The sequence below is a fragment of the Halichoerus grypus genome, chromosome 5 (assembly GCF_964656455.1).
Source record: "Halichoerus grypus chromosome 5, mHalGry1.hap1.1, whole genome shotgun sequence".
NCBI lineage: Eukaryota > Metazoa > Chordata > Mammalia > Carnivora > Phocidae > Halichoerus > Halichoerus grypus.
Window position 1 is genome coordinate 146,429,802 of NC_135716.1, and position 15,973 is coordinate 146,445,774.

A 15,973-nucleotide genomic window follows, 5' to 3' on the forward strand; every position below is an offset into this window, starting at 1 on the left:
GTACTTGGTATTTTTTTAATGGATTATCTTTTTAGAGAAGATGTAGGGGACTATAAAACTCTGGTTGTAGAGTGTTACTATCGTTATTAAAGGTTGCTTTTGGAAACTATTAGGTGTTAGACATAGGTGGAATAAAGAAATAAGGGAGAGGAAGAAGAAAGAAGAGGAATGCAGTAAAAAACAAAGGAAAATGCTTATACATTTGATTATGTTGAATAGTTACTGCTTGTAGTAAGCAGTATAGAAAGTGAAAAGAGCTTTGAAATCGTACATCTGTGTTCAAATCTTGGCTGCAACGAGGAAGTTACTTGACCTTTCTGAGACTCCGTTTTTTAATTTCCAAAACAGGGATAATAACTTTATATTACATGAGATACTGTATACCAGGCATTTTTGGGTAGTGTGTCTGGTACATTGTGGGTACTTTTTAAATAAGTAGTAACTAACATTGCTAACATTACTTATTTGTTGACCTATGAAACATTTAAAATGATCGATTTACATGTATTATTGATTTTTTAAAATAATTTTAATGCTCAAAGCAGTTCAATTTAGGTGAAAGTTTGATGTTTTATTTCTCATTTGATATAATCATTTACTTACAATTAGCATATGATTATTAAGTACTTTAAAATAGTGAAGTACATATTAAACTAAGCATTTGACAAGCTCGTTAAAGTAGTATTTAATCTAAGCCTTTTGACCATGCTGCCAGTATCAGTACCTCTTAAATTTCCTGTCTCAACAACTTCTCTTTAACAGTTTTTTGGTAAACTGATTTTTTTCCCCATTTGTTTTGCTGTGAAATTCCAGAATCTTTTCTCATACTAAGAATTTATTAATTCTAGGAATATTGCTGGAATAATAGCACTACATTATTTATTAGATTCTACTTCTGTGAACAAGATTTGTTAAAATAAAAGTAAAACTCTATTTTTTTCATTATTTTAAGATATAGAGCATGATTTTATTTAAATATTTAATGAAATTGAATTCTCTCTAAAATATGCAACTTGAACTATGAAAGTAGTGTATTGATTTAATTTGAAATCTTTTAGATGAATCATCCAGATCTTCTGATACAAGTGCTTGGGATTTTAAAAAAAAGTGGTGAGTTTCTTTTTTATTTTGTCTTTCTAAAGAAAATTCTTTAAGGGTACATGCAGTGTGTTGTTTATATATGGCTAACCAAGTTAAACTAACGCTCATAGCATATTTGAGTCATTATAATACATATACTTACGTATTTGTTGAATAGGTGTGCTACAAAATTTATATGTCATTAGATCAAAAGTATATTTAAAGTTGATATGTAAAAAAGTACTACCTTTTGGGTAATTTTAAAAATAAATGTTAGCTTTGAATATTATGGGCATTCCTTGTGTAAAAGACAGAAAACCTATAATCATTAGGAGGTTGTTTGATGAAGGATGATTTAGGGAGAGACGTGGGGAAAAATGTGTGCATGCATTGAGTATTTTTTTTCCACTTAATATTAAACTAATCATTTACATTACATCAACCAAATCATACCTATTAAATGTTTTTCATATCTGCCTTGTTTGGATTGCTTCTGGTGTAAAATGGACATTCATATAGGTAAAAATACGTCTTAAAATAAAATTTTTTAAAATTCCAGCTGTGTTAAACCAGGCCCTAGGTCATGTAGTACAATATGGAATATCATTTTCTTGTTTTTTATTTACTGCTTTTCTTGTTAAAAGTAAATGCTTAAGAGCTCAGGATCTGGAGCCAGACTTTCTGGGCTCAAATTTTAGTTCTGCCACTTATTGGTTATATCCTTTGACAAATTATTTAAGTGTTAATGTTTCAGTTTTCTCATCTGTAAAATGGCTATATATGTATATATATTTTTTATTATCTTTTGATGAGAAGATTGTTGTGAGAATGAAATGGGCTACGCCACAGCTTAGAAGTGCTTAGTTTATAGTAACTTCTTATTAAAGTCTTGCTGTGTGATTGTTATTATTATTGTCATCTTAAATTTTATGAATCATAAGTACCTGGCAAAAATATTTGCAGTTTGGCTTAGAAGAGATAGCTTACTGACCTTAGCCTTACCCTGTCATTGACTTTATAGTTCTAAACTTCTTTTTTCTCTCTCTTCCATGTCAGTTTTTGATTATTTGTCAGCTTCTTGTTGGCCATTTTCCTTAGTTTTTAAGGGAATAATTTGGTCCAGTTAATCTTGTAAAGGGATTTTAGTATCATTTTTTTCTTAATAAATATTTGTTTCTTATTGCAAAAAACTCTAAAGCATATTACAGATAAGAGGTGGACATAGAGCTTTTACTTCTTTAGAATCAGTGGACAGTATCAACCTAGCAAACGTATTTTATTTATTTTTTAAAGATTTTACTTATTTATTTGTCAGAGAGAGAGATTGAGAGAGAGCACAAATGGGGAGTGGCAGGCAGAGGGAGAAACAGGCTCCTTGCTGAGCAAGGAGCTGGATGCGGGACTTGATCCCAGGACTCTGGGATCATGACCTGAGCCGAAGGCAGATGTTTAACTGACTGACCCACCCAGGCATCCTGCAAATGTATTTTAAATACATGACTAGATCATCTTAAGTCACGTAACATAGGCTTACAAAATACATTTTGATTAAAAAATTATTAGCACCTTTTAAAAAAATTTTTTTAGTTTATTTTTTAATTTAAATTCAATTAACTAACATACGGTGTATTTTTAGTTTCAGAGGTAGAGTTCAGTGATTCATCAGTCTCATGTCATACCCAGTGCTCATTACATCATGTGCTCTTCTTAAGATGTCCATTGACAGATGAATGGATAAAGAAGTTGTATATATATATATATGTGTGTGTGTACATATATACACACACACACAATGGAATACTATTCAGCCACCTTTATGCCTTCATTGTACTCCTTTAAGACTTCTATCTTGTCATCTACAGGATTGATTTGTTTCTATATTTTTATTCCAAACCCATAATTGAGCTCTTTGTGTCTTATTCATTGTCATATCTACCACACATAATGCAATTCCTGGCATATAAATTTCCAGCACATGATTTTTTAATAAATTAATAATTCCAACAAGTACTGCTAAGAGATATTCTTTAAACCTCAAATGAAATAGTATTAAAACATCTATTTTCATTAGACTAAACATTTATGACATGGGGCCTACCTGGGAGATGTAGAGAAAGACTTCAGAGTGGAAGTGTGCTTTACCAAATCTTCTTCCTTAAGAGCTTTGATTTGGCAGACTCTTCATATATTAATAGGAAATGGGACCAGCAGAGTTAGCCTTTTACTTGCATGGATGATTTAAAAGAATTAAATTGTCAGAGAATTGTAGGTTCTCATTTCATGACTTCTTCGGAAATAGAAGTAAGTGGTGTTTGTTGTTTGCCATATTTTTTGAAGGTTTAATAACTGACTAGATTATATACTTATTAGGAAATACTCAAACTTTTAGAGATGTTAAGTCCTTTCTTAAGGTGATTATAATTTTTGGACAATATTTTGGACTATGCCTGTGGTTTGTGATATACAGCAAATGATACCAAGAGAGGTAAGAGATTCTGTTGGGTTGATGCTCATAATGAGAAGTGTGTGTTATCACAGAAGCAATGTGAGTGATTTTTAGAAGGATACTATTGCTTAATCTTTATCCTAGAGTAAATATTTGAGAGATGTTGATATTGTCTTACTTGGTTTATTTTTTTTTCTTTATTAGTATTATATATAGATGTGGAATCTGATTTTCACGCCAAAGTTCCTGTTGTGGTGTGCAAAGATCGGAAAAGGTTGGTAACAATGAATAGAAAATATTTTTCGAAATAACAACAATAACCAAGTATGCAGTGAACGTTTCCAAGACAGAAAATTTTGTTTTAGATTTCTCTTTGGATTAATATAACTAAGCTAGTTTCTAGTTATTAAAAATAAAAGCTTACTAAAAGTATGTGAACAAGAAATAGAATTACCAGTTAAAAACAAAACACAGTAAGGCAGAACTTTTCATTTTTTTCCTCAAGTTCATTCACCCAACAGTATTGAACATTTACTGTATGTTAGGTACTACTTTGCTGTAGGGATACAAACATAAATAAGAAATAGCCATTCTTCTCAAGGAGCTCACAGTTTTTTAGAATCTAGTTTTTAGTTCACTGAAAAAGAGTCATTGAAGACTAATCTTGCCTTTCTAGTCAGATGTCTATAGGACTCAGCAATGTGCCTGTGAAAAAGGAAACTGAAATAATCCTATTTGAGATCAATGTGGGAGACATGGAAGCAATACAGAAATAATTAAGTGTTCTTTTATTGAAAAGTAACCTATATATCTTAAATTTTAAGAGTACTGTATTTTCTTATTCACAGTTATAAGGATCTGTGGAGATCTAATTCAACTTTGTTGTTTTCTAATTAGAAAATTGAGACCTGGAGAAATTAAATGATTTGACCAAATTCACATCATTTAGAGTAAAATCGGAATGGAAGTATTCTGACTTCTAACTTCTAGTGTTTTTTGTTTTTTTGTTTTGTAACCACATTGTGTCAAATTGTCTGTTTGTGGAACCTCAGATACATTCTTCTCCCTGCCACCAAAATCTCTCTACTATAATTCTGTCACCCCTTTAAGGTAGCTCCTATTTTCATTTACATATAAGCATTACCTGTGGGTTAATACATACATCCTTTCTAATCTGAAAGTAGCAATAAAATCATGAAAACTTGGATAGGAAAAATTAGGGTCAAGAAGTATACCTAGTCAGTTCAGCATTTCATTTTTTTCTTTTTATCCTGTGCAAAGCAAAAAGAATAAACTGGGAAGATATGTTGCACCACTTGACATTGATAAAATCAATGTCTTTGATGTAAAACTAATTTTGTAATTTCTGATGAATTTAAATACTAAATAAGGTTGAAATTTATTTGTGAAGTACAAATGAGTATTTAAAACATCTTTATATGGAACTTTAGTGATGGAAATGATTTTTAGTTTTCAGCTAGCTCTCAGTTTATTGAAATTCTTATTTTTATTATGACTTCCTAGGTATCAAAATGTGACTAAGACAAACCATGAGAGACTCTGGACTGCAAGAACCAAACTGAGGGTTACAGAAGGGAGACGGTGGGGGATGGGGTAACCAGGTGATGGGTATTAAGGAGGGCACGTGTGGTGATGAGCACTGCGTGCTGTACTCAACTAATGCATCATTGAACACTACATAAAAAACTAATGATGTACTATAATGCTGGCTAATTGAACATAATAATAAAAAATGCAAAAAAAATTATGGTGACTAGAAAGTATAGCCATAGGATTTGGAATATTCTGGTTTTTAAGGTATTAATACAGTGAAATTTGTTTCTTTCTCATTCACAGTGGTTTGCTTTGTAGAGTGAGTGCAGGAAATGATATGGCATGCCTCACTACTGATTTACTTGCTGCTCTTGGCAAGTTGGAACCTGTCTTTACTCCCTTGGTGTTAGCCTTTCGCTACTGGGCTAAGGTAAGTGAAGCAGAAGAAAAAAGTATCTGTCTTGAAGTAACTCAGGCTTTTTCCTGCACTAACATGTAACATAAATCTTAATATTTGGGGATAAAGTGGTTATCCGTGCTAGATGGAAAGTGATGTGGCAGGTTCTGATTATGGACGTGAAAATAAAACAGTCTCACAGACATAGAGTAATTGATTTGTTATTCTCCTTTTATGTAGTACAGAAATGTTCTCTTTCACATAGTAAATGAGGCTCAAGTTTTCACTCTTAATGTGAGTTAAATTATAAGATATAAATTAATGCATAGGTTTACAAGGTTTTTTTGTTAGCATCTTTTTTTCCCATCTCTGCCTTAGAACATTATTCTCTTTCCTTTAAATTTTTGATAACCTACAGCACTTTCTGATTGGGTAATTGCTGAGAATCAGTTGTTTCCTAAATTAGAATTAATTATTAAAGGCTGTGGTTCCCTTTATAGTCATTTCTTTGGTATGGAGGTAAGGAGGAATAATAAAGTAATTACCGTTGTCAGTCCAAATGACTAGAGAGAGTATAGCTTTTCTGTGTATGTTCTTAATCAGTGTAGTATTCATGTCTTGTTATATTAGTTATGAGCAAATTTTCAGTCTTGTACAAAGAAGATGGATTAAGGGGATAGTGGTGGAATGATAAATGAGAGCAAAAACTGCTAGAGAATTCTTTTTGGAATTTTTTGTTTGGACTCTGATAAGAGGATTGAACTCAGGGTTGGGGCAGACCCAACGTGGTTGGTTGAGTAAGGAACAGCTTGAAAAGTAAGTAACAGTCAGAAATCCTAAGGTTGGTGCTGCTTCAACTCAAGGCCTTTGCGTTTGCTGTTCCCTTCATCTAGAATGTTCTTATCCCACATTTCCAGCATGGTCATTTTTTTACTTCCTTCAAGTTTGTGCTCAAATTTCACCTTGTCAGAGTTCCCTTAATCACCTTATATAAAATAACATTGCCTTCATCATTCTCCCTGCTTTTACCCTGCTTTATTTTTTTCATAGCATTTGACATACATATATTTATTTTTTTGTGATCTGTTTTCTTCCATGAAAATTGTGAACTTAGTGAGGAAAACTCTGTTTTATTTATTCACTGATGGTCCCAGTGCTGCTTATTTAACTGTGCCAGCACTTAATATGCATTTAATAAGTATTTATTGAATACATGCATGGCCCAGTTTCTTTAGAAAGGGGATTTTTAACCCTTGGAAGTGACTGGGAGCACTGAACCAGACTGAGGGAGAGTGAGTACCTCTCCTTGTTTATTTCATTATCCCTTGTGCCTAGCATACTATAGAAATTTAGTGCTGTGAGATGGAATAAACCAATTCCAACTCTAGTTTTTATAAGTATTTATGTGATTTTTGAGCAAGACATTTCACTTGAGCCTTAGTTTTTCCATCTGGAGAGATTATGTCCAAGGTGATATGAGATATTGCATGAGAATGTACTTTGAACTCTAAAAAGCTAGACAGTTTTTTTAATTGGCAACTGAGACCATTTAAACAACAGTAAGTCAACAGGAATAAGAACTGGTGCAAAAACTGAAGGTTTCTCAGAGTGTGGGATGAGACTGGTACATGAAATACAGCTGTCATTCAGGAAACTCAGTGTATCAACTCTGGGAAGGTTATTGGTTTCATGATGGATGAAAGAATAAACAGTTGCCCCTTGGATGGTATTTCTTTTTTTTTCTTTTTATTAAAGACTTTATTTATTTGTGAGAGAGAGAATGAGAGACAGAGAGCATGAGAGGGAGGAGGGTCAGAGGGAGAAGCAGACTCCCCGCCGAGCAGGGAGCCTGATGTGGGACTCGATCCCGGGACTCCAGGATCATGACCTGAGCCGAAGGCAGTCGCTTAACCAACTGAGCCACCCAGGCGCCCTAGGATGGTATTTCTTAATTATGCCCTAATTTTCTAGTAATCATAAAATAGTGTCAGTTTTCTCACATTTTTTAATTCAAGTAAGTAGACTGTGTTAGAAGAATGTAAGTTCTTTCAAATAAGTTCTTTTTTTTTTTAAAGAGTGAGAAACAGCATGAGAGGGGAGAGGGTCAGAGGGAGAAGCAGGCCCCCTGCTGAGCTGGGAGCCCAATGTGGCTCAGCCCAATTGAGCAACCCAGTCGCCCTCAAGTAAGTTATTTTCACTTGGGAAAAAAAAATGTGGTCTATAAACTTTCTTTCCTAAAGTGGCTCTTAGAAAAGAGTGCTCAGGGTGCCTGGGTGGCTCAGATGGTTAAGTGTCTGCCTTCGGCTCAGGTCATGATCTCAGGGTCCTGGGATTGAGTCCCGCATCGGGCTCCCTGCTCCTTGGGAGCCTGCTTCTCCCTCTGCCTCTCTCTCTTCTCTGTCTCTCATGAATAAATAAATAAAATCTTTAAAAAAAAAAAAAAAAAGAGTGCTCAAACTTACATTGATTCTAAACATACCAGTCAGTGAAGGACACTAAACATGCATACAAAGCTGTTGCAGAGTAGTTCATTCCTATTTCCAACACAACAGTGTCTGATTTTTGTCAGTTGTGTTAGTTACAAAGAGCTTTATTTATGATTTTCATTTTCTGAGTTTATTGTAAGAAACCTAGAAATAATTCCTGGTATATTTTTCCTCTCAAAGATTTTTTTTTTTAGGGGCGCCTGGGTGGCTCAGTCATTAAGCGTCTCCCTTCGGCTTGGGTCATGGTCCCAGGGTCCTGGGATTGAGCCCCACATCGGGCTCCCTGCTTGGCAGGAAGCCTGCTTCTCCCTCTCCCACTCCGCCTGCTTGTGTTCCCTCTCTTGCTGTGTCTCTGTCAAATAAATAAAATCTTTAAAAAAAAAGATTTAAAAAAATTATTATTATTATTTTTTAAAGATTTATTTATTTGTCAGAGAGAGCACAAGCAGGGGGAATGGCAGGCAGAGGGAGAAGCAGGCTTCCTGCTGAGCAATGAGCCCAATATGGGACTCGATCCCAGGACCCTGGGATCATGACCTGAGCCGAAGGCAGACGCTTAACTGACTGAGCCACCCAGGCGTCTCTCCAAGATTTTTTTTTTTTTAAATTTTGTCAGAGAGAGAGAGCACAAGCGGTGGAATGGCAGGCAGAGCAGGCAGAGCAGGCAGATGGAGAAGCAGGCTCCCCACTGAGCAGGGAGCCTGATGCAGACTCAATCCCAGGACCCTGGGATCATGACCCAAGCCGAGGGCAGGCAGACACTCAACCAACTGAGCCACCCAGGTGTCCCTCAAAGATTTTTTTAAAACAGCTTTATTTATCTTGAAGTTTTAAGCCACATTGCACATCTTGTAATAAAGCACAGATTTTCCACAATTTGACGCCTTAGAAAAATTCTAGTATATAAACCATTTATTCTTGTAACTGATGTAATAAGATTGCTGTTGACTATTCTCTGGTTGTCTCCTCTTAAGTAGCTGTATTTTTAGCATTCCAATAATAGGAAATAGTATTTTAGTGAAGCCTCTTAAAACACTTTAGCCTTATCAGTCTCTTACAGTCAAGTTTCCTGACTAAGAGCCACTTTTTGTGGTTAACATAAGAATTAATTTTGGCAGTATTTGACATCTGAAAGAGATCCCTGGAGATAGCTACATGCAAAAAAATGAAACTGGACCAGGTTCTTACACCATATACAAAAATAAACTCAAAATGGATTAAAGATTGGCGTGCCTGGGATCGAGCCCCGCATTGGGCTTCCTGCTCCGCGGGAAGCCTGCTTCTCCCTCTCCCTCTGCCCGCTGCTCTGCCTGCTTGTGTGCGCGTGCATGCACGCACACTCTCTCTCTCTCTGTCAAGTAAATAAAATCTTTAAAAAAATGGATTAAAGACCTAAATGTGAGACCTGAAACCATAAAACTCTTAGAAGGAAACATAGGCAGTAATCTCTTTGACTTTGGCCTTAGCAACCTTTTTCTAGATGTGTCTCCTCAGGCAAGGGAACAAAAACAAAAGTAAACTGTTGGGACTATATCAAAATAAAAATTTTTCATACAGCGAAGGAAACCATCAACAAAACAAAAAGGCCACTTTACTTGAAAGGGAGAAGATATTTGCAAATGACACATTTGATAAGTGCTTAATACCCAGATTATATAAAGAACTTCTACAGCTCAACACCAACACACCAAATAATCTGATTAATAATGGGCAGAGGACCTGAATAGACGTTTTCCAAAGAAGACATGCTTAATACCCAGATTATATAAAGAACTTCTACAGCTCAACACCAACACACCAAATAATCTGATTAATAATGGGCAGAGGACCTGAATAGACGTTTTCCAAAGAAGACATACAGATGGCCAACAGACAGATGAAAATATGCTCAACATCACTAATCAGGGGAGTGCACATCAGAAGCACAATGAGGGGCACCTGGGTGGCTCAGTCGTTAAGCGTCTGCCTTCAGCTCAGGTCGTGATCCCAGGGTCCTGGGATTGAGCCCCTCATCAAGCTCCCTGCTCAGCGGGAAGCCTGCTTCTTCCTCTCCCATTCCCCCTGCTTGTGTTCCCTCTCTCGCTGTCTCTCTCTCTCTCTCAAATAAATAAAATATTTAAAAAAATTAAAAAAATAACCACAGTGAGATAGCACCTTACACTGAGTCAGAATGGCTAGTATCAAAAAGATAAGAAATAACAGGTGTTGGCAAGGATGTGGAGTAAAAGGGACCCTTTTATTAGTAGGAATGTAAATTGGTGCAGCCACTGTGGAAAATTGTATGGAGGTTCCTCAGAAAATTAACATTACAAATAACATTCGATTCAGTGATTTCACTACTGGGTATTTACCCAAAGAAAAAGAAAACACTAATTTGAAAAGATGTATGCATCCCTGTGTTTATGCAGCATTATTTACAATAGCCAAGATATGCAAGTGACCCAAGTGTCTATTGATAGATGCGTGTATAAAGAAGGTGTGTGTGTGTTTGTGTGTGTGTGTGTGTATATATAGATCTTGCTATTTGCAACAACATGGGTGGACATAGAGGGTATTATGCTAAGTGAAATAAGTTAGAGAAAGACAAACACAATATGATTTCACTTATGTGGAATCTAAAAAACAAAATAGCAGAAAACAAACTGGTGGTTGTCAGAGGAGAGGAGGGTAGGGTGATGGGCAAAAAATGGGTGAAGAGGAATGGGAGGTACAGGTTTCTGGTATGGAATGAATAAGTTACATGACTGAAAGGTATAGCATAAGGAATATAGTCAGTGGTATTATAATAGTATTGGTGGGGCGCCTGGTTGGCTCAGTTGGTTAAGCGACTGCCTTCGGCTCAGGTTATGATCCTGGAGTCCTGGGATCGAGTCCCACATCAGGCTTCCTGCTCGGCAGGGAGTCCGCTTCTCCCTCTGACCCTCCCCCCTCTCATGCTCTCTCTATCTCATTCTCTCTCTCAAATAAATAAATAAAATCTTAAAAAAAAAATAGTATTGGTGGTAACAGATGGTAGGTATACTTGTGAGCGTAGCATGACATACAGAGTTGTTGAATCATTATGTTGTATACCTGAAGCTAATGTAACATTGTATGTCAATGATACTTAAATTAAAAAGGTTCTGAGGACCAACTGACAGGTAATAAAAAAAATAATCTCCTACAAGGAAAAAAGAGCTCCCTGGGTTTTTAAATTTTTATTTTTTATTCTATGTATAAATACAACTTGGGATGCCTGGGTGGCTCAGTTGGTTAAGCATCTGCCTTTGGCTCATTCATGATCCCAGGGTCTTGGGATCGAGTCCTGCATAGGGCTCCTTGCTCAGTGGGGAGCCTGCTTCTCTTTCTGCCTGCCACTCGCCCTGCTTGTGCTCTCTCTTTCTCTGACAAATAAAATCTTTTTTTTTTTTTTTAAAGATTTTATTTATTTATTTGACAGAGACACAGTGAGAGAGGGAACACAAGCAGGGGGCGTGGGAGAGGGAGAAGCAGGCTCCCCACTGAGCAGGGAGCCCGATGCAGGATTCAATCCCAGGACCCTGGGATCATGACCTGAGCCGAAGGCAGATGCTTAACAATTGAGCCACCCAGGCGCCCTCTGACAAATAAAATCTTAAAAAAAAAAAAAAAATACAATGTACAACTTGATAATTTGATATATGTATTAATTGTGAAGTGATTACCAACCTGTTACCTCATGTAGTTACCTTTATTGTGTGTGTGGTGAGAACACTTGGGACGTACCTTCTTAGCAAATTTTAGGTATATAGTATAGTAGTGTTACCTATAGTCACCATGCTATATACATTAGATCACCAGAACTTACTCATTTTATATAACTGAAATTTTGTATCCCTTGACCAAAGTCTCTTCATTTCCCTCTCCCCAGCCTCTGGTAACCACCATTTTAACCTCTGCTCCTATGAGTTTGACTATTTTAGATTCTACATAACGGAGATTAGCATTTGTCTTACTGTGTCTGTTTTCTTTCACTTAGCAAAATGTCCTCTGGGTCCATCCATGTTATTGCAAACGGGAGAATTCTCTTTTTTAAGGCTGAATAAGATTCCATTGTATGTGTATACCGACTTTTTTTTATCTGTTGATAGACATTTAGGTTGTTTCCACAGCTTGGCTAGAAGATCCCTCCCTGTGTTTGAAGAGCTCTCTTGTAAACTCCCTAAATGTTATTACTCTGTGAGATGTCTAGTAGTGTTAACAGCATACACGAACAGTTCCTTACAGTTACGAAAAAGTTTCTAATTAACTTGACTTAGTCATTAGGCAGCATACCTCCTGTCCTAGGACTCTAGGGATAAAAGGGAATTTATTCTAGTGGAAAAATTGAAGCTCTTTTTATAAGTGTTTTTTATCCTTTCATTTTAAATTGTATTCTTTTTTTTTTTTTCAAGTAAGCTGTATGCCCAACGTGGGGCTTGAACTCATGACCCCAAGTACAAGAGTCATGTTCTATTGACTGAGCCAACCAGGAGCCCCTGTATTCTTAAATTTGCCAAGGCATTAAACTTTAGTGATTATTATCTTTATTATTTAAATAAAAAATAAAAACAAAAATTAAAAAAAATCCAAGTATAAGACCAGTCTTACTTACGTAAATGCAAAAGTCTAAGTGAAATATAAACAAGTGGAATATATTAGTGTATCAAAAGGTTATATGCCATGACTATACAGGATTTATTTCAGGAGTATAAGAATGGTTTAATATCATGAAATCTGTTAACATAATTTATTATATTAACAATTTGAAGCAGAAAAAACATGGATGCTGAAAAAGGCATGTTTTTCATTTAAAAAACCCTCTTAAACTAGTAAAGGAAATTGATGAAGACTGTTTACTAAAAAATATAATAAACATCATTCTAAACAGTGAATTACTCAAGCAATATGTTTAGAATTAGGAGTATTACAGGGATGTTCACCAGTAATGTCGTACATTGTTTTGGGAGATTTAAACATGCAATAAGAAAATGAAATAATGTAAATATTGAAGAAATAATAAAATTTCTTTGAAGATATGATTGTATATCTATACAACTTTAGTAAGAAAACTGTTGGGATTAATAAGAGAATTTGTTAAAAAAAAGAATTTGTAAGATGACAAATTACAATATAAACATAAAATAATCAGTAGGTTTTCTCTGTCATGGAAATAAACTGGTAGAGTGGAAATGGAAAAATATTCCTTAGTGATAGTGACACAAATTATAAAATATTAAGGAATAAATTTAATAGAGGTACAGAGAGAATCTTATATTATTGAAAGGTAAAAATGAAATCTGAACAAATTCGTTTATTCAGCAAACATTTGTTAAATGCTTCCTATGTCCCAGACACTGTTCTAGGTGCTTGAAATATCTAACAAGACATACGGAGTCTTGCCGTCACAAAGCTTGCATACTTGTGGAAGAATCAGCCAGTAAATAAATATATAAGTAACACAATATCTGATAGATTTTAGCTATAAAAATGAGATGATGTGATAAGAGGGTGACATTACACCAGATGGTTAGGGAAGGTCTCTTTGAGGAATTGATATTTAAACTCAGACCAGCAGCAACCAGCTACTTGAAAGTCTCAGGGAATAGCATCCAACAAATAGGTAGTACAAAGCTTCTAAGGTACAAAAGAGCTTGTGAGGAACAGAAAGGAAGGCAGGAGTGGCTGGAATGAAGTGAGAGTGAATGTTTCTGTGGTAAGGCATTTGGATTTTTTTTTTTTTTTTAAGATTTTATTTATTTGTCAGAGAGAGAGAGGGAGCTTGAGCAGAGGGGGAGGAGCAGAGGGAGAGGCAGACTCCCCCGCTGAGCAAGGAGCCCAATGCGGGACTCAATCCCAGGACCCTGGGATCATGACCTGAGCTGAAGGCAGCTGCTAAACCAACTGAGCCACCCAGGCATCCCGGGAATTTGGATTTTAATTGCAGTGAGAAAGCAGTTTTAAAAGTGGTGTATGACTTGATGTGATTTATACTTTGAAAAGATCTTTCTGGGATAAAGAATACAAGGAGGGAGCCCATTAATCAGGCTGCTGTAGTAGATCAGCCAGAGGTGATAATGGTCTGTGCTAGGTTAGAATGGATATAAAGCATAGTAGACAGATTTGGGATAAGTTTTGGAGGTAAGACTTGTAAAGGTTTTGGTTATGAGAGTTTAGGGGAAGTGAGTAATTGATGAGAACTGAATTTTTGGAAAATGCAAAGATACAAAGTTCTTAGATAAGGAGATGGTACCCCTAAAATGTAAAATCATCTTAATTTAATTTTCAAATGTACAGTAATTTCAATTAGAATTACCAAGAGTTTTTAAAAATTTGATAAAATGGTCTTAAAATTAGTATGGAAGAAAGTTTGAGAATAGCCAAAAGAATTCAGAAGGAGAACACTAATGAAGGGGACCTACTTTACCACTATAAAACTGCTTACTCAAGTATATGCCTTTGGCATAGGAATAGACAAATAGATTTGTGGAACAGAATAGGAGGCCCAGAAGTAGATCCTAGTGTAAATGAAATTTTAATATATGAAAAAAATAAAATACTTCATTTCAGTGATAAAACAATGACTTGATAAGTGGTGCTGTCACAACTCTATATTTTTTATTTTTTATTTTATTTTTTTTCACTGTGTATTTTTTTAAAATTTAATCTTGTGTTTTTTAAATTCAATTAATTAACATGTAGTGTATTATTAGTTTCATAGGTAGAGTTCAGTGAACAACTGTATATTTCTTGAAGAAAATAATGTTGGATCCTTAGGACACTAAATGCAAAAATAAATTCTACTTAAATGAAAAATCAAAATTTTAGGAGAAAGTTTAAGAGTAGTATCTGTACTGTGGTTTGGGGAAACTTTTTTACCATGATAGGAAACCTAGAAGCTATATAACAAAAGCATATTTAACTATATATACATTAATATATTTTGTATGATAACAGTCAAAATAAAAACAGGTTGGGAAAAATAACATTGTTCTAGTGCATGTATCAGATTTAAAGGATTATTAACTGTAATGTAAATTGATATGCAATGTATACAGATAGAAAAATTGGCAAAAGATTCAATAGGCAGTTCAGCAAAGAGCCAGTCACAGGACCCTGGGATCATGACGTGAGCCAAAGGCAGTCGCTTAACCAACTGAGCCACCCAGCACCCTCTATTGGCATTTTTTTAAAGTGGTAATACTTAATGTTGGAAAGTGTTATGTGTACACTCATGTTACTGGTGAAAAGAGGAATTTTTGTAGTGATTTTGGAAAACAATCTTATTAGAATTCAAATATATCACATATTTTTTTATTTATTTACTTATTTTTTAAGATTTATTTATTAGAGAGAGTGCAAGCGAGCGCGGGGGTGGGGAGAAGCAGAGAGGGAGAGAGAAACCCAAGCCGACTCAGCGCTAAGCACAGACACCAACATGGGACTTGATCCCATGACCCTTAGACCTCGACCTGAGCTGAAACCAAGAGATGGATGCTTAACTGATTGTGCCACTCAGGCACCCCTCTATCACCCATTTTTAAATCCAGCAAACACATCTTGGGAAAATAGTTCATATAAATAAGCACCAGTAATTAGGAAATATATATAAGGATGAAACGACATTGCTTAAAGTGGCAAAAATTGGGAACAAAATGTGAATGTCCTTGGGTAGGGAGATTACTGAGTAGCCATCCAGATCATAGACTATAATTTAAGCATTTAAAAGAATGTTAGGAAGATAAATAAATAAATAAATATGTTAGATCTGTACTAATTGACTTAGAGGAACTTTGTTAGTATATTGTTAAAGGAGAAGAATAATACACAGATGTGTATAATACACAATTTTGGTAAGAGAATGACATAAAACAAAATCCTTCCTGCATTTATATAGAAAATAGAAATATATAGGAATACATTTGTATATGGTTATTAGAGTATAGAAAAAGGCATGAAAGTTTATAGACGATTGTTAACATTGAGGCAGAAGTAGAAGCAAGGTAAGAAAAT

The 15,973-nt window shown here is 35.2% G+C and overlaps 1 protein-coding gene across 9 annotated transcripts in view; it reads left to right on the forward strand.

Annotated features, from left to right (window-relative positions):
• Positions 1-15,973, forward strand: part of TUT4 (terminal uridylyl transferase 4) — a 124,635-nt gene that overhangs the window by 61,543 nt on the left and 47,119 nt on the right. For all 9 annotated transcript variants that reach the window (XM_078073150.1, XM_078073154.1, XM_078073149.1 and 6 more), the window contains 3 exons: positions 1,059-1,110; positions 3,731-3,800; positions 5,384-5,510. In XM_078073150.1, the coding sequence (XP_077929276.1) occupies positions 1,059-1,110; positions 3,731-3,800; positions 5,384-5,510 (249 nt within the window). The remainder of the gene's footprint in view (positions 1-1,058; positions 1,111-3,730; positions 3,801-5,383; positions 5,511-15,973) is intronic.